The sequence below is a fragment of the Dermacentor andersoni genome, chromosome 3, assembly GCF_023375885.2.
Source record: "Dermacentor andersoni chromosome 3, qqDerAnde1_hic_scaffold, whole genome shotgun sequence".
Classification (NCBI taxonomy): domain Eukaryota; kingdom Metazoa; phylum Arthropoda; class Arachnida; order Ixodida; family Ixodidae; genus Dermacentor; species Dermacentor andersoni.
In genome coordinates, this window is record NC_092816.1 from 86,732,439 (window position 1) to 86,751,751 (window position 19,313).

Here is a 19,313-nt window from a genome sequence, read left to right on the forward strand (position 1 = left end):
GTGTGATACATTGTAGTTGTAATATGACTGAGCATTTACCTTATTTCCAACGAAGAACACAGTCGAAGGCAATTACGCATCTAAGTGAGCTACTTGCAACGCGTTTTGAAGCGAACATCGCCAAAAGCGAAACAAGGATAAACATTGCATGCCTCAATAAAAAATAAAATGAAAACCTTAGAGACACAATTTTACCCGGGTGTGAATGCGTATTTCAGGTGGTTAAAGTGGACCACCTGCCGCGTTGAGCCGGCGATTTGGCATATTGTAATGGTGATAACGTGCTAAATGAGTCAATGGACGGCAATGAGAAAGAGTAACCCAACTGTTACAAACTAGTGCTACAGAGGGCCGCGAAGTGAGGCTTTTTCTTTTATAAAAATAAGTTATATTGTATAAAAAAAATTACTGACGATTACGTTACTTCCTAATGCGAAATTTGAGCGCAGCAAATAAGCTGTTTCACCTTTTCGATAGATTGAGGCAAAGAAATCGAGCAACACATGTATGCGCTATCACAGATTTTTTTTTTTATTTTTCACACGTATTCCTTTAACAAAGACTCCACTAACAGTTCTTGACAGTCATGAAGGAAGCTTTGTGGTCGGAGAAATAGACTGATATATGTTCGACTTGGTACACCAATGCTTGATTCTCAAAGACGAGATCTATACAAGTACCTCGCGAGGTTGTCACAGCCGTGGGACGCGTTACGAGCGAGAGGAACGGGATGTTCTCCCGCCTAAGTGTTAGGAAATTGCTGTTTGTCTTTATGTCAACATTAAAGTCCCCCACTACTAACATCGGTGTGGATCGATGGACGGTTAATGCGAGTTGCAGGAAGTGCACGACGTCTTTCGTGAGTGCGGTAGAGGCGAAGTAGGCAGCTACTACCAGCTAGATAATTTCGCAGTGGCGAACGGCAGCGGCAATTTCAGCTCGGGTGGTGCACATATACAGATCCGCCGCCACCGATCTGGCTCTCTGATTGCCACCGCACAGGGCGAACGGCAGCGGCAATTTCGGCTCGGGCGGTGCACATATACACATCCGCCGCCACCGATCTGGCTCTCTGATTGCCACCGCACAGGGGTTGCATTGGAGGAGGAGGGAAGAAAGGAATTAAGTTCGAGCCGGCGCTTTGACAACCGGAGACTCGCAGGAAGAGGGGGGAGGGGGGCGGCGTGTACACCCAGCGGCAAACGATGGGGGCAGAAGCGCGCGCAGCAAGCGGACAACACGATAAAGGGAGGAGGGAAGAGATAGCAGCGACTGACTGATGCCGCTGACGCCGATAGTGAGTCAACCCCAGCTGCGGAGTTGGTTTCAGGGACAACGCCGCCGATGCCGACACAAACAATATGATACCCTCGCTTCCGCAGCGCTAAGAACCAGGTCTAGCCGTGGGAAGGTGGTCACGTATTCGTCGACGTGCCGGGGCCTACGTGAAATAACCGGCGCGTCGGCAACTGAAGAGCACCCTATCCGCCACACAAGAACAGGGGGGGGGGGACCCTTTCCTCCTCTTTCTGCATGGCGGCGACGGTGTTCTATGCAGTCACGTTATCTTGACTCTCTAGCGGCGTCAGCGGCATCCAGCGGTATCAGTCGGTCGCTGCTAGCGCTGGGGGGATGAAAGGGGGGCGGAGCTGGTTACGAGGCCGACGACAACGCCGACGACGACGCGAAACCCAGGAACGGACGCCAAAGAGCTGCGCTCTAAAATAACTTAAGAAAGCAAGTAGTTTCTTTTTATATATTTAGGCAAATATTGCTTCCAAGTGGTTCCAGCCACATGCTACGACATAACCACGAGGATATAAAAGAACCCCAAAAGAAGCGAAAAAATACAGCAGATACAAGCTGAAGGTCGTCGTTAGTGAAAGTGTCGGTTCGCGCTAGTCAGTGACTCAGGGTGACAAACAAACAGTTCAAAAGGGAAAATGGGCAAACAAAATACTGGCCTCTTTATTTTCTTTGTCAAGCGCATTTTCCACACGGCACTTGTTACTTTGTTACCATGAAAGGCACCGCGAAATAAATTACGCTACGAGGTTGTATTCATGAGGCAATGAACTTGAGTACAATAGAGCATCCAAAACCGACAGTGTCGTGTGAAGATGGTAGAGCGAAGATGACTTGATCAAGTGATTTATGTTGCACTTTCGCTGCATAACTTCGCTGTATTTGAGAGAGAAAATCAGCCGGGTTCACTTTAAAGAGGAGCTTCATCTGCGTACCCTACTAGACTTTGGTGACCGTGGCAGCTGTTCTGTCGAACCGCAGCATGCGTCACTGGCGCGTGCACCTGTCTTCATTAGGTATCCGACGCAAAACTGAAACTGTGGTATAATACTAAACCTTAAGTCCTTCGCATCGTACACGTCTTTCCGCGTACGATTCTTCCCCTCGCAATGATTCTCTCGGTAAACATAAAACATTGCCTCCGTCTCCGTGACATCACTCCCTAGATGTCTCACAGTGGCCGTTCACGCGGATTGCTGTTCACATTTCGGCATAGCTTGTGGGCAGTGCCCTGCGCAAACATAAAGATTGCATGACATTGATGTTAGGGCCTTTGTGGTTTATAAGCATAAACAATGCACGAGATTACACGACGACGAATACGAGAACGACGATAAATATGATTGCTTGCACCGCATTTAGGTTTTGTAGTGTTTAACTTAACCGGCTGAAGAAGGCTTCGCTTCACATAAATACCAATCAGATGTGTTGTATCTGCCTAACTTATTTCTTTTGTTCACAGGAATTCAGAAATCTACAGCAGGCTCTCAAGACAAACAATCCATCACAGCCGAAACCCGATCGCGGTTTTATCGTGGCGAGCTTCTACCTATGGCCGGGCGCCGAAACTACCCCGCTTACGGTGTTCACCGAAAACGTTGTGTGAGTACACAAAGACCAATGCTTCAGAAGTTGGCTCTCAACGCATAGCAGACTGAAAACCTTCAGATGGAGCGAGTTTATGAGTATTCACTTTACCCATTAGCGCCCAGCGTGCTTTGAAAAGTAGAGTACGATTTTCATTTGTACATATAATAAAGACAATACACACACTGTTTCTTGGCGCTCCATATCGCTAAGAAAGGTCCTGCAAAAACGACCGCACTGTAGTTTTTTTGTCAGCTGCTTGATGTGTTTCATCTATTCACCGCGAAACTTGGAACAGTGCTGAATATAGCAAGTGCTGCTCTACATGCATCTTCTTTATTTTTTTGTCAAGCATAGCATACGCTTCTCAAAGTTGTTGTTGTAAGTTTTGGAAAATAAGAGCATAAAGAATGAACGCATGACATTCCATATAAATAGATATTTATACCGTCGCAACAAAATGAATGCAGGTGTACATTGTAAAGTACACTGGGCTTATGTGTATGCTGGTGGGGTATATGCTTTATATCTCGAAGCACGCACACTGCTTTTTTACCGGTATTTCGTCAAAATATTTTTTTGCTATCTACAAGAACTTCAGAGACTGTTGCAGTAAAGAAATGTATTTAGAATTACATTACCATTGCTATTATTCCTCCTGGTTCCGTTCTTGCTGCCGGCAAAGATGATGATGCCCTTGTCTTAGTAAACAAGATAGTAAGCAATGTTAGGCCAAATTTAGATAAATTGATACCATTTAGATAACCTATGACGAATATTTAAAGACAAACATGATTCATGCATTCTTTATTACAAATTGGAAAATGAGTGGGAGGGAACAGAAAACAACAAAGACTATTTGCATTTCTGTGCCAATCGCGATGAGTTATGCAATAAAAGTTGGGCAAACCACATTGGTGAACCAGACGTATACCCAACCTTTTGAATGACATGAAAGTTTAACGAAATCGACACGTCGCAATCATAAAACGAATTGTAATGCAAGAACCGATTGTCATTGGAGGTGATGTCACTAGTGTCCTGAATGTTTTAATTACCGTTGAACAATATGCTGAATGTTTAATTTTGAATGACTGTATTCACCGCCAATTATCGCGTCTATATCTGCGCCAACAATAGATTTGCATTGCGCACGCCTCTGAAAGCAACAGCAACGCCCTTCCTTGTTACTTGATGAAGTCATGTTACACGCTTGATAAGTAAAAACACCTCCATAACAAAGAATATTTCCCACTAAAATGCTAATTTTGCTACGAGATGGTTATGCGGGCTTGGGCAAAATTTCTTTTGAGTCAGCAATGCAGACCATATGGTTTTTGGAAGCTCCAAGATATAGCTTATACATTTCGTGACCTACATTAGGTTTTGCTCTCATAAAGCCCCAGCGTACTTTATAAAGTGACTATCGTAGCACTTCAAAGAATAAAACGCCACTCGCAAAACTCACAATGTAGTTACTGTGTGAAAAAAATCGTCCGACACGAAAAATCAACAAAATGTGACTGGTAGATTTTTATTGGGCCTTAATGGTTTAGCAGAATGATGGATTGTGCTCTAACCTTGCGGTATTACCCTTCTGCTTCGCTCATTTTTTGTAAAATGGATAAAGTAATGAGCTTCGGCAAGACGTGTGCAGTGCGTAGGTCATAGCAGCGTTCGAAAATGTAAAGTCTCTTTCGGTGTTACAAATTTTCGCTCAAATATCGATAAAATTTCTCTAAAAATATGTGCCCCGTTCCTATGCACGCCAAACAAAATTTCCTGTGCGTCACGATGATTGCTGAGAAAGAGCGGAGCAAATTCCGCCGAAAAATTACGGCGTCTTTTTAATCAAGCACGGCTTATTTTTTTTACTCGTTGTCATGGATAAGACATAATACCCTCAAACGTTTTCAAATGAAATATTCTTAATTACTGAGAACGGAATTTAAAGGTTTTCGAACCTATATGCTGCTGTGCACTAATTAACAAAAGCTAGCAAAATTAGTGAGCTGTTGAATCCAAATGCAAGAGTGACTTTGACCAAGCAGCGCAAATTTTTCATCGAGTGTATTGTGCGAGCGCTTTCGCATTCTGTGGAAGCCTATATCAGCTATATTCTTACAAACCGTTTGCGTTTCCGATGTGGCGCTGCGATCATAGAAGTCTTCTAAACGCGAACCTAACCCTAATCCAAACCTAAATCGATATATGTGGTTGCAGAACCAAGTGCCCCGGCTGCTAATTTCTTGGAGCCGCTCCATTTATGTTCGTTTTACTTGCGCTGAGGTCGCAAATGTTGGCAAATTCCATCTACAAGAAGCTCGATAGCGTGTACTGTGCGTTGTGAAGCAACAAAAATGCCGTTTGAAGTAGGCAGGTGCCGCAAGAAAATTCCGAAATTGCGTTTTCGTCGTTGTACTACTTTTCGAGCACAGCAGTCACTCGACGCCTAGTTGCAAGGAAATCTTACGATGCGTCTTCACTAATTTGATGCACAGCTAGAACTCAGAAGGGGCGTTTTGAACAAAGATACAATCAAATGATCAAGCTATAAAAGAACGAATAAGGTTAGCGACTATATAGCCCTCGTACTGTGACCATATTCGCTCATCCAGCCTTCATTTGGTATCTTCATGGTCGCGGGCTGCACGGTCGACCGCAAGCCTGCTTCAGGGGCAAGCGAAGACGAGGAATTCCCCCTCAACGACTATGGCGCAATCTTGTGTTTGAGGTGCGAGGTACGACGGAAAGCGCGTTAGGGTGAGCTCAGACTGATGGCTGCTTGATGCGCGGCGTCTTCTCTCACGAACAAGGGGGCTGGGGAGCGGGTAGAGGAGCAGGAGGGGGGGGGAAGAGAGGGTAGGTTAGTTTAGGTTAGCTTGCATCTCCTCATCTGTGCCCGCGGCTGTACATGGCGCACTAGGCGCAGCCGCGCACGCCCTAACTTAGAGGTGATTTGTGGCGGGTGCAATGCATGGTGGACCCGAGATGGCTGATGGATTTTAGTACGCTGTGTTCTCGTGCGCCAATAGTTGGCTTTGAAGCGAGAGGCAGCACGAAGGGGAATTAACTCGCCACTGCTGCCGCTATTCGTCACGTCAGCGTTGTGACAGTCAGTGTTAGCGATCATCGAGCGAAAGATGCTCATGTTTGGCCGGACGTGCGTGTTAGCATGCCTGCTAATTTAAGTAGTAAACGAAAATTCGCTACAATTCATATGGATGATAAAACTTCGAGCCCTGTCTAATAATTTGCTATCACTGTCGAGCCTTTTGGGGAGAAACTGGGACTTCTTTTTTTTTTTTTTTGCACTCGCAGAGTGCCCAAATGTCGCTAGAATCGCAGCCTAAATGCATGAACAAAGCAATGAAAGCGGATCCTAGTTTCCTGTCATATTGTAACATCACGCGCCACGCGGAATCTCTCACTATTCCGTAAACTTTGCGGTTTGCCACCAGGTTACGGTAAGGTGTGTTCAGAATTCCAGCGTGTCAGGCCAACGAGAAACCATCGCTGATTAAAATACACTACGGTTGCTTGAATGTCCCGCTATAATATGCTCACGGCGTCGGCTAGCTACGTGTACTGCGAAAATGGCACAACATTCAGAATGGCAACACACGGCATTGTGTCAATTTTTGTTTTAACTCAATGCGTCCAGTCAAGCGCCGGCACAGGCCATGACTGCTGCGAGGCGCCTATATATATATATATATATATATACACACACATACGGTATTATGTATTATATACCTTTTACAGCGAGCAGTTCGCGCACAATTCACCAGGGCTCGCCACCGGAGCGCCACCATTGAACGTCTTACGAATCGGGAGCAAGCAGGCACGAGGCGTTGCCGGCTGCTCCACTAACGCTGCGCCGAGACGCCGGGGATCGCTTTGTAATATGGTCAGATTCACCTAAATTATGGAACAACAGATGGAAGGTGCGCTCCGTCGATAAGTGAAAAAACTGTCAGACACTTGAAGGTGTGGTATGAGGCTGTGTGTGTCCTTCATCCGCCTCATCTGCGCAACGAGCGCGCGTCTTTACGACCGTTTGTCATGCGCACCTTTTAACAAGCAGGTCTACCGCCAGCGCTACATAGCCATATTACCAGGCTAACACCTCCTGTGAAAACAGCACAGTATTACTGCCACCGCGCCTGGAACAAAATGTCACGGATCGTCGAACTTTGAAACGGACGAAAGTGAGCGCTGCGTCCGCACTGCACAAGCGCGACTGGCTTACTCGAGCGGCCTTGCGGGCTTTACTGTGAAGCCAAACGTCGAATAATGTAGGCGGGCACCGCGAGTTTTCTTGCTGCGTCATGAATCAAACAGCAGGCGAGCGACCGCTCAGCCACTCGCCACATTTTGTCCACGCGTACGTGAATACATATTTTTTGCGCTGTAAGTAATCAGAAAACCTTTCTCAAATTTATTTATCAGCCGTGGTTTTAGCAGGCAGCTAACAGGCACATACCGCGCGCGCACACACGCATATTCCGGGCCCAAACGAAGATGTAGCGTACACAGTTAACGACGACGACAGGTGCGCGGACGCGCAACAGCCTAAGATATCTACCGCTATAAAGATTAGAAAAATAAAAATTAAACGTCCGGCTGCGGAATTAGTCGCCTTCATATATTAGGCTTGTACACAACAACATTGCAATACCGATTGAGAATTCCTGCTTACATACACCTCTGCAGCTTCAACCAAAGTACTGTTTCAACTACGCACTCATTGCTCACCGCGGTGGCCGAAATAGCGGTTGCGTGAACCGTGCCATGCAGCCCCCGTGGCCACCGCAGACAAGTGTGAAAACACCGATTAGAAGACGGGAGTGCCACGTTAACAAATGGGGCGGCGGTCATGGTGCTGCTACGTGCAGCGTGCTCCGACGTTTTAACGCGACAGCGTCAAGGAGCTCGTGTCGCAGAAAATGCTGTGTCGTCGGCGTCAGCAGCGTCGGCCGTGAGCGCAAAATCCCGGAAGGGAATTCATAAATAAAATCAGCTTGCAAGATGGGCTGCGTGGGAATCGAACCAGGGTCTCCGGAGTGTGAGACGGAGACGCTAGCACTCAGCCACGAATTCGATGGTTCAGAGTGGCACAAAAGCGCCTCTAGTGAATGCGGTGTTGCCTTAGAAACGTTCCGTAGAAAGTTATAATGCGGTGTATATCGGTAATTATGAGCATGTAAATTACAGAAGTGGCAGTTAAACGAGTAGCGAAGTACGTTTCCGCTACATTTCTTCTGCGTTTGGCGCACACGCCGAGCCATCTTGCGGCAAACACAGAAGACCCCCTCCTCGCAATGTACGGCGCTGCCCCGACCGGTGGCGCGCCACTCGCCCGCTTCTCCCCTTCGTCTCGTTTGATCGCATTGGGGTCGTGCGGGGACCGTTGCAAGGATGCACCAATACCCTTGCGTTTAATAAATTTTATCGCTCTCACCCCTTCTAACTTACAGCGTGCGTCACTCGAACCCTCGTGTTAAGGCGACGCGGCTCCTTTTTCCGCTCACAGCGCAATTCCTACGTGCAACGTCCGATGCGGGACGCCTCTTACGTGATCGCTGTGGCGTAGCGCGTCTGGTGGGAAAGCGTTGCCTGCGATGTGTGCCATGCTTCTGGCGAGGAGTCATGCGTCTGCGTGGTGCTCCCAAGCGAGATAGAGGACGATCCCATCGAGGCGTCAGCCCCATGATCGCGTCCGGCTTCGTGGCGCGTCGCGGCCCGGCTCTCCGTGCCGATCACGACGTTTGGCTCAAGTAGATCGTTTCTCCCTCCAAGACACCGAGTTCTTTGGTTGCTTCCGCTTGCTCAGGCGCATGTTTCGTCTTTGTGTGACTCAAGAGCATGCCGAGTGACTGAGTGGGCGGTGCGAATGGGGGCGGTGGTGGTGGTACAAACTTTATTTAGTGAAGGCCAAAAAGAAAAGGAAATTAAGATGCCGCCGTTGCGTGGGTGGCCTTCAGGCTGCCGGTCATGGCCACCAGATCATGCCTGGTGGCGACTTCTGCTGCCCAGATCGTTAGCCGTAGCTGGACAAAGCAGCCTCCCACAGCTGCGGACTAGATACATGCCAATAGACAGGGGTGAGTGTTTAGGGCATGAATACAGAATATCAGCATAGTCTACTCATGGGTGTCTGCAGAGCGTGCCTTCAGGTGAGAAGGCACCGGGGTGAATAAGGGCAAGTCGGGCAGGAAAGAGGGAAATGTGGGCCTGTAAATGGCGCCACGTGCCATGTTGGAGCAAAGAGAGGGATTTGTGAGAGGGGGGAGGGATAGCCGAGAGTTGCGGTAATGAAGGGTGATGTCATGGAAGGTGAGGAGGTAGTCACGCGTGTCCATCCCGGAGTGGAGGGGGCCAGCTCGGTCTGTCATCTCGCGAGCGATGGAATTTGCCGCCTCGTTGCCAGGGTGCCTCACGTGAGCCGGAACCCAGAGGAGTTGGATACGACGAGAAGGGGGAGGGGAGTGCTCAAGGATGCTGAGCGCGGAGGAGGAGATGCGACCCTTCGCAAAGTTGTGGACTGCAGCTTTGGAGTCGCTGAGTATGAAACGGACCGGGGTAGTAGCAATGGCTAACGCAATAGCTGCTTCCTCTGCGGCAGTGGAGGTGGGGGCAGGTATAGTGGCAACGGTCAGGGGAGAAAGTGTATGGGAAATGGTGGCAAGGCTGTAGGCGGGGTGGGAATTGTATGGCGCCGCAGCGACATACAATGGGTTAGACTGTCTGCCATACTGGCGCCAGAGGGTAGAGGTACGGGCAGAGCGCGGGTGGCGTGATGCTCAGGGTGCGTGTTCTTGGAAAGAGGGTTCACAGTGAGCATGGAAGATACAGAGGAGGATAAGGGGTGGGTTACACAGGCAGGGGACACAGGGGTCAAGCGGAGGGAAAAGAGAAGGGCTCTACCAGATAGTGTGCGAGAAAGGCGGTCGAGTTGCGCCGTTCGATGGGCCTCCACAAGCTCTGAAAGAGTATTGTGAACGCCCATTGCCAGCAGACGAGAAGTGGGGGAGTAGGTGGGGAGCGCAAGGGCTGACTTGTAGGCTTGGCGGATGAGACAGTTCACCTTGTCTTCCTCGGCGCGAGAGAGAAAGAGATAGGGGAGGGAGTAGACAAAGCGGCTGAGAACGAAGGCCTGGACAAGACGACGGAGGTCGTGCTCACGCACGCCGTGGTGCTGGTTAGCGACACGTCGAATAAGTCTGACGGTCTGGTGGACGGTGGTAGTTAGGCGGGAAAGGACGGCAGTGTGTTTGCCGTTGGATTGGAGAAGGAGACCCCGAATGCGGAGGCAGGAGACAGAAGGGACGGGGAGTGCGTGAATAGTGATGCTAAGGGTGGGGGAAGAGGTGAGGGGTGTACCTCAAGCCGGGAGGAGCAGAAGCTCCGACTTTGACAGGGAGCAGACCAGCCCGACTGCGCGAGCATGACCGGCAACCACGTCCGCGCCCGCCTGGAGGACGGCCTCCATCTCGCCAATATTTCCAGCGGTTACCCAGAGGGTGATATCATCGGCGTAGAAAGCATGGGACAGGTTGGGAATGGCAGCGAGAGCGCGTGCCATGGGGAAAAGAGTGATGTTGAAGAGAAGGGGGTAGAGGACGGAACCCAGGGGGGTGCCCTGATTTCCAAGAGTGAAATTTGGAGAAGTCAGAGGGCCGAATGAAATCTCAGCGGTGCGAAGGGTAAGGAAAGCCGTGATATAACCGTGGATACGATGACCCACGTTAAAGGTGGAAAGAGCATCTAGGATGGCGGAATGAAGGACGTTGTCAAATGCTTTCGTCATGTCCAGTGCCAAGACCGCACGAGTGCGCTTGGCGTGAAAAGGGTGAAGAACTTCTTCGGAGAGCTGGAGCATGTCGTCATGGGTAAAAAGGGAAGGGCGAAAGCCAAACATCGAATCGGGGAAAAGGTGGTTGTCTTCTAGAAAGTTCTGCAAGCGGTCGAGAACAACGTGCTCCAAGAGCTCACCTAGACAAGAGGTGAGGGAAATAGGGCGGAGATTTTGGATGTCTATTGGTTTGCCAGGTTTGGGGATGAAAGTTACCTTAGCGTGGGTCCACTCGGAATGCAGAGTGCTTTCATGCCAATGTTTGTTAAGGAGGTCAGTGATGGCCTCGAGGGATGGGGTGTCCAGATTACGGAGGGCCTTGTTAGAGATTTGGTCGGCCCCCGGTGTGGAGGTGGTGCGGAGCTTATGCAGCGCGGCACGAACTTCGCCCAGGGTTACATCTGCGTCGAGCGCAGAATTAGAGTTGCCGGTGTAGGAAGGAAGAGAGCAAGGGGGGTTGGTGCAAAGATAGCGATCACGAAGAGCAAGAAGAAAGTCGGAATCAGAGAGTGCAGATGAGTGAAGGAGGCGCGTCACGTCCTTGTGGTGCGTGGCCTTGTAATGCGACGGGTCAAGGAGGACACGTAGGAGAAACCACGTATCCCTCAGCGCGAGGTTACCGGCCATGCGCTCGCAGGTCTGGCCCCACTGCTGTCTGGTGAAAGAGGAGCAGTGCTCCTCCATATTCCTTGCCAGATGAGAAGGCGAAGGCGCAGCGAGCGGTTGTGTTTCTGGGAAAGCCAGCGGCGGTGCAAGGAGTGATACGCCTCCCAGAGGTGCAGGAGGCGACTCTCAGCCGTGTAGGAATGAGGAGGGGTGGGGATGGTGGAGGTGGAAGAGGAAACATCCTGAAGGAAGTTAGTGGTCCACTGAGAAAGGTCTGAGATGGAGGTGGAGGCTTGTTGCCGCGACCGGCGGAAGCGATCCCAGTCCACTAGCTGCACCAGACGCTTGCGGGAGGAAGATAGGGTGGGAAAGGAGGAAGAGACGGACAGGATATAGTGGTCGCTACCCGAGAGACCCAGGTTTTCGTCCACACCGCGTCCGGGATATTTTTGCAGATGGAAAGGTCCGGATTAGTGTTCCGTTGTACGCTGGAGCCAATGCGGGTGGGTTCCCAGAAATCGTTAAGGACGGTCAACTGTTCGTTCTGCAAGAAGGTCCATAGTGCCACGCCCTTTCTGCAGTTCTTGGGGTAGCCCCAACTTACGTGATGAGCGCTGAAATCCCGAAGAATTAGGAGCGCGTTCCTGCTCGCGCGTGAGATGGCGTTGCGGAGAAGGAGGAGGAGGGGAGCTGCAGGTGTGCGGGGAAGCCTGTATACCTTAAGGACAAAGAGGCTGGCATCTGGCCGCCGCCTGGGAAGGAGTTTCAAGAAGAGATGAGTGCACTGCCGAACGTCGAGCGGATGCTCCATTGCCATGTAGGCGCGATGAACTAGCGTGGCAATGTTCGGAGGTGAAGGGGAAGCAGGGTGGACAGCTGTGTAGTCACGTAGTTTTACTGGGGAGAAGGTTTCTTAAAGGGCGTTGATAGCGTGGAGGTCGGAGAGGGGGATGTTCTGGAGGTGGAGCTGCAGCGTGTTCCACTTTGCGCGAAAGTCGCGGCAGTTCCACTGCCAGAAATTAAGGCGCGGGGGGTGTCTGGGCATCTTGAGGCCGGGGTGCCCCTGCTGGTGCAGGGTGTTTGGGAGAAGAGGATGAGTGGAGGAGGGATGAGACATTAATGGTCACCTGGGCAAGATCGGCCTCGAGGGAACTCTGGCGGGCCTCAATTTTGGCCATGTGGTTGTTAATTTGAGCCATCCAGCTCTGCGTGTCCATACGCAGAGCTGTAATGGCGGCCATGATGCGTCGTTCATGTGCCTCGAGGAACGAGGCCGTATGGCGGATTACAGCCTCCATCTCCGGGGTGGGGGCAGGTTCGGTAGAGGAGCGCCTCTTATGTGGAGGGCTGCGGGAGGGGGAGGCGGCACGAGAAGACGCGGCCGAAGAGGAGGCGGACATAGGGGCGGGAGGTGGTGGCGGTGGGGTCTGGAGAGTGATGGGTTGTGAGGTTTGGTGAGGGGAAGAGGTGGGGAGGTGGGGGCGCGCGAGCAGCGCCTGCAGCTGTTCTTTCAGTAGGGATATCTCGTTGTTCTGGGCTGCGATTTGAGCTTTGAGCTTTTATTTTTCGGGGTCGGGTGTTGGAGGCTGCGATCGCCAGCTCACCTGGGAAGCAATCGATGGGGTGTCTTGCCCTGGTAGCAGTGGAAATGAGACGGAGCGGTGGCGGGGGCTGCGGTCCCCGCTTTATCGGGAGCTTGATCGTTGACGGGGGCGCGGTGCGCGGGTGTTCTTGGCGGATGGTGTTGACTGCGCTGAGTTGGATGGCGTTGACTTGGGACTGGATGCGAGTGGGGAGGGACCGCCCCGTTCTAAGTGGAGCTTACACGGGCGGGACCCCGTGACATGTGTGCCGCTGCACAATATTCATTTAGGAGTGTAGTCAGGGGGGTCCCGAGCCGCGTGCACAGCTCCGCAGTGTGGGCAGCGTCCGGACCTGGGCTTCGTACATAACGTTGGAGCGGTGACCATGGCTCCAACAATTGAAACAAGCTTCAGGCTTGGGGAGGAAGGGGTGACAGATGAACAGGCCGCAGTTGAACACCACGGTGCGAGGGAGTTCTTTCGTGCCGACGAAGGTGATCAGGATGGACCGGGTGCGACCCATCTGCCTTGCGTTGGCGATGGCGTAAGTGCTGCTGGGATTCATACCCTGGTGGACCTCGATTATCTCCTCTTGGTTTTGATTGTCCACGGTGTTGTAGATTACGCCGCGGAATGTGTTGTCAGGTGCGGCCACGTAAGCGCAAAGTGGGTGCAGCTGGGTGGCGAGACGCAACTCAGAGGTTCGCACATAATGCCCGGTGCGTTGCTCCGAGGGCGTACTAACGGTGAAAGAGCTGTTGTATGGGTTTATGCGTACGCGGTCCTCGGCACGGGCGTCACCGTACTTAACGCTGGCGCTAGAACAGAGTGAGGCAAGGAGGGCACCATAGGTGGTTGTGCGGAGGTCGAGGCCACCTCCAGGGCGGAAGAAGATCTTGTAGTTTTCCGCTGGGAGTCGAGGCAGTGGGACCTGGCGTCGTAGGCGGTGAGTCTTCAGCGATGGCGGGGGTGCATGGCGCACTTGAGGTGGGCGTTCGTGGCTGAAACGGCTTCCTTTGGATCGGCCGCATGGTGGGCTTGGAGCATTCGGGACCAGCGAGGGTCGTCACCAAATTCTTGTTGGGAGATGAGTGTACCGTCGACTATACTTTTTATATCGGCGGCTTCGAGACAACGGGAGCGAGTGCCGGAGCAGTGGACGCTGCTGCGGCGCTAGGCGCAGCTGCGCGCTACGGGCGAGGTGGCGTTGCGCCGAGCGTTGGGCTTAGCTCGGCGGCCTCGTGGCTGGTCAAAGATGAGGCCCTGATGAAACGTTGGTCGGCGGGTCCGGGCAGATGAGGTGTCAGGAAGGTCCTTACATCCCCGGGTGCTCGGTAGCAGAAACTGGAGAATATGCCGGGCGAGATGCCAAAACAAGCAGCAGAAATCGCGGAGCCCATGCGAGGCACGTCCGAAGAACGCCGGGCGTGGGTTGCGTCGGTGCGAACGGGGTGCGATAACGCTATCGCGTTCCACTCTTGAAGGCGAAGCTTAAGCGTACTCCAATTTTTTTCATGCCGGTGGCCAGCACACATGTACAGAATGCGCTGTTCACATATAACGACATGGGAAATATCAGCACGTCATCCTCAAAACTGTTTCTTTTGCTCCCTATAGGCTATGCCTTAAGCTCTGATGCTGGCCCGCGACAATCCAGCGCTGCTTCACTGTAAAAAAAAAAAAAAAAAAACTACAGAGTTTCCCTGCAGGACGAAAAAGGAACGCGTACAGGACGGAAAACAGAATAGAAGCGAGAAAGTTTGCGCTTGATGACGCTGGTGGAACTCGCGGAAAGTAAGGCTGTGGGATATTGTATAATTCGCATCCGAATGGTGGTGGCGTTTCGCAGAGTGCATGGCGTAACGGAAGTTCGAGTAACAAGAGTTATTCCTGCAATAGGACGCGATAGGTTTGAAATGCTGGTGGCGGTCGTGGTAATGTAGATGATCTGTATTTCTTGCAGGAGGCTGCCTCTGGACGCCATCATTATCCTGACGCATTTGACGGTAGACGAACACGAGGCGGGTCTGCCGTGTGTGATCACGGGAGGGGCTCCTTACAACGTGCGGCAAGTTACAAACATTTTGGGCATGGTGAGACATTCCTGCGTCATCCTAGTGTCCTTGATCGACCCCAAATACTGAGTGCAACAAATTTATTCTGACCCACTCAGTATGCAAGGTGTTTCCTTTTTATTTTTAGCTGCATCAACTTAAAGAAATCGATAGTGGAAGTTCCGTACGTCGCAATGTAGAAAACAGGGCACTAATTAAGCCTAAAGTAAATTTTTCACATGGCGGTGAAAATATGAGGAGACCACGCCCATAGGCGGTTGATGCCATAGTGATCGTCGGCGAAGCGCAAACATACGAAAAAGTTACGCCTCCATGTCGAAACGGCAATGCATGCATTGAGGTCATGTTGGTCTCACAGACGAACCCGTGCGCTCCATCGAGCCGAAACATGCCAAAATAATCAGAGTCTTAGGCAAATTAAACGGAAAGTAATGGTCGGTCTCCACGATCAAAATAACTATTTGAACAATAAGTCAAGTGACCTAATCAAGACATTTTGAGCCACTGTATTTCGATCTGGCGTTTCGTTTCATCCTGGGAAAGAAGTAGTGAAGTTTTACATGCCAAGACCGCGATCTAATTAGGAAGCACGCCGTAGTGGGGGACTCTGGAAATTTGGACCACCTGCGGTTCTTTAACGTGCACTTAAATCTGTATACACGGGTGTCTTTGCCCCCATCGCCACGCGGCCGCTGTGGCCGGGATTAGATCCCTCGACCTCGTGCTTAGCAGCCTAACACCACAGCCACTGAGCAACCACGGCGGCTTCATTTCGGGAGCACCCTACTCATGATTTACCAAGTTGTGCACTGTAGAAACATTCCTGACCTTCTATGAAAACGTATCGAAAAAATAGAAAATATCGACAGTACTTGTAGATGCTGGTATCTAGTTGGTATCTGGCGTCCCTGCACTTCGTAGTCATTTTTCTGGTTTCTTTGGCCGATTCTAGCGTAGAGAAATACGGAATTTGTTTTTGTTCATTGCCAAAAAAAAATAAAAAAACACCCTTAAAAGACATATTCCATTCTGACAGTGAAACAGCCAAACAGCCTTCATTCAGTGCTCTTGAAGAATGCTGGCCCCAATATTACTACGCAAGGCACATGCTAGGCATACATGAAGACAGAACACTACATGTCTCATTGCGCACGCTTGAAGTGGAAGAATGAAAACTAGCGTGACTGAAGTGACCTAATCATGACCAGCACGATACAAGTGAACCTATTAGCGCAGAAACGTTGCGACGAACCACACCAAATACTGCAGCGGCTACGCCACAGCTCGTCTAAAAAAGGTAGTCATTTTGACTAAGAATAATAAAAACTACCTCGCTTGACAATAAACTAGCCGCGTTACATTATTCTGATATCATCATTATTTTTATGCGTGATTTCTTGTTGTTCTGATGTTTTCGTGGTCGTCTACCTACATACATCGTTACATTATTTTAATCACCCTATTATTTTTTATGCGTGATTTCTAGTTCCCACGATCATCCACCTACATGAACACGTGAAAATTCCCACCGCGATTTTGGGATCGGATGGGACGAAGATTAATGCGGCCGTGGGACTACTATGGATGTGACATACCAATCAATCGAAGTATGCGTAGTAAATTCTTCGCGAGATCAATTGGTCGTGAGTTGCAGGTATTTCGCAAAATCTTTTTGCTCTGGGAAATTAAGCCGATCTCAGCTTTTCATCTCGGCTAAAAGTTTTTCTTTTTTTTTTTGTTGTTGCGAAATTGAAAAAGACAATAAGCACATGCCTTCAAGGATGTATCAGCGGGATTGTAATTGATGCGAAATATTAGTTGTAATCAGTATATGCGCCATTCAACAGGTACAAGCAGCAAACAGCCTACACCAGTCCGCAGGCCATCCCATTCGGCAGAGGCAGGTAGCATGTTTCGATATACATGTATTTCTTTTGCGACAAAAATTCATTAGCAGAAGTCATCAGAAACAATCTTCGCGCAGAACCTAATAAACAAACTTCATATGGGGCGTCCAATGGATAAAATTAACATAAAAGAGCGATTCACTTTGGCGAACAATTATCACAATAATATTTCCGACTAAAGAACAAATATCGAGATCGAGCTCGCTCGGCTGCAGTCTTGGAGAAAATGAGCTACCGCTCTGCGCAGCCGCATCGCTAAGCACCTCAGAAGCGTGCCCTATGCCCCGGTGGCTTGCTGACGTTCAATATACCGGTCTGAGCCGGCGCTTTCCGGAAAATTCCCGTTGCCGTAGAATCAGAGACCGCACAGCATTGGCTCTTCCATGGTACTGTGACCGGGTTGAGACCAGCCACGCAGTAACCGCGGGTGTGGGTCGTCCTCTACGCACAACCAGCGCACCGATGTGTTGTTCTGGCGAAAGTGACGCTCGAGCTCTTCGTCGGTCGTATTGACGTTTGCCTCCAGTCGAAGCATCGACCCCAGCTGCTGCTGCCGCCATCCTGACAGTTACGCGTTCAATTCGTGGGCTTTCGTAATTCGCGAGTATCGCCCGAGTTGGCTTGTCAAACAAAAGCATAGGCCACGCCTCGCGCGTAGCATGCCACTGTTGTGCGCGTACACGCCATGGTTGGGCCACACCCAACGTGGTTGCCGGCTACAGCAAAGCGCTGGTGAGAGACAGCAACAAACTTGAAATTGGAATTATAAAAGACACAATGGACACATGTGCTATCGCTGATGGATCGGCGCCCCACTGGGGAAAACACATCTAGCGTCGACTGTTCCTGGTTTCTTTATCTTTCGGACTGCGAAGGGATCTCAACCCTAGACACTTAGACATCTTATTGTGCGCGGCTGTCGCGCCTTCAGCGCTATCTGTAGTCATCCACAAACCCCATGAGAGCCAGTTTGTGTGCGACGGCGACGAGTGACGGCTTTGAGCGACGAAACGGGCCGTCGTGCTAACGTGCTCGTTCTTGTCGCTCAATCACTAGATTCTGGAGTTCTAGAACTGGTCGCTCATCGCCAGGAAGTGTTATGAGTGACTATAGGCAATAGACGCGAAGCCGGAGCTGGGTGTGCATCAGTCAATTACTACCGATTGCGGCATGGAACGAGCAAACAGAATTTTGATACGTTGAAGAATAAAAATCTACTGCATGACCTTTACAAATATTTTATGCTGCTCCTTCATAGCAAAACAAATCAACTTTAGAAATGCCCGCGTCATGCACTCTCGGCAAGTATTTGCTGCCCTCATAACGGCAACGGCGATCGCTCAAAGTCATTGCTAGCGCGCGGCTCGAGTTGGCGGCGATGAGCGAACGCGACCGCAATCCCCACCGAATCGCTTGTCTCTGTCGCGCGCAAGATCGCTTGCATGTTCTTTATACTTCATTGACTGCTCTCGCGCAAGCTCGGGCGAGCGAAAAACTCGGGGATCCTGCATAGTGCACCTGATATTAAAAGGACACTTAAGGCGAATACTGTATATAGACGAAAGCAGGTCGACAATTTTCGTATAATGGTAATGCGAAAACCGGCCGTCAGCTTAGGAGTGAGGATTATGCTTAGTGGCAACCACCAGGGGCCGAATCCACCGCTCTTTTTGTTCATAAGTGATTTTAGAGCGCAGCTCTTTGGCGTCCGTTCCTGGGTTTCGCGTCGTCGTCGGCGTTGTCGTCGGCCTCGTAACCAGCTCCGCCCCCCTTTCATCCCCCCAGCGCTAGCAGCGACCGACTGATACCGCTGGATGCCGCTGACGCCGCTAGAGAGTCAAGATAACGTGACTGCATAGAACACCGTCGCCGCCATGCAGAAAGAGGAGGAAAGGGTCCCCCCCCCCCCCCCCCCCCCTGTTCTTGTGTGGCGGATAGGGTGCTCTTCAGTTGCCGACGCGCCGGTTATTTCACGTAGGCCCCGGCACGTCGACGAATACGTGACCACCTTCCCACGGCTAGACCTGGTTCTTAGCGCTGCGGAAGCGAGGGTATCATATTGTTTGTGTCGGCACCGGCGGCGTTGTCCCTGAAACCAACTCCGCAGCTGGGGTTGACTCACTATCGGCGTCAGCGGCGTCAGTCAGTCGCTGCTATCTCTTCCCTCCTCCCTTTATCGTGTTGTCCGCTTGCTGCGCGCGCTTCTGCCCCCATCGTTTGCCGCTGGGTGTACACGTCGCTCCCCTCCCCCCTCTTCCTGCGAGTCTCCGGTTGTCAAAGCGCCGGCTCGAACTTAATTCCTTTCTTCGCTCCTCCTCCAATGCAACCCCTGTGCGGTGGCAATCAGAGAGCCAGATCGGTGGCGGCGGATCTGTATATGTGCACCGCCCGA

At 50.9% G+C, this 19,313-nt stretch overlaps 1 protein-coding gene across 1 annotated transcript in view; it reads left to right on the forward strand.

Annotated features, from left to right (window-relative positions):
• LOC126524970 (uncharacterized) overlaps window positions 1–19,313 on the forward strand; it is an 81,902-nt gene that overhangs the window by 1,434 nt on the left and 61,155 nt on the right. Inside the window, exons 2-3 of the mRNA XM_055067422.1 lie at window positions 2,768–2,907; window positions 14,903–15,032. Of these exons, the coding sequence (XP_054923397.1) occupies window positions 2,768–2,907; window positions 14,903–15,032 (270 nt within the window). The remainder of the gene's footprint in view (window positions 1–2,767; window positions 2,908–14,902; window positions 15,033–19,313) is intronic.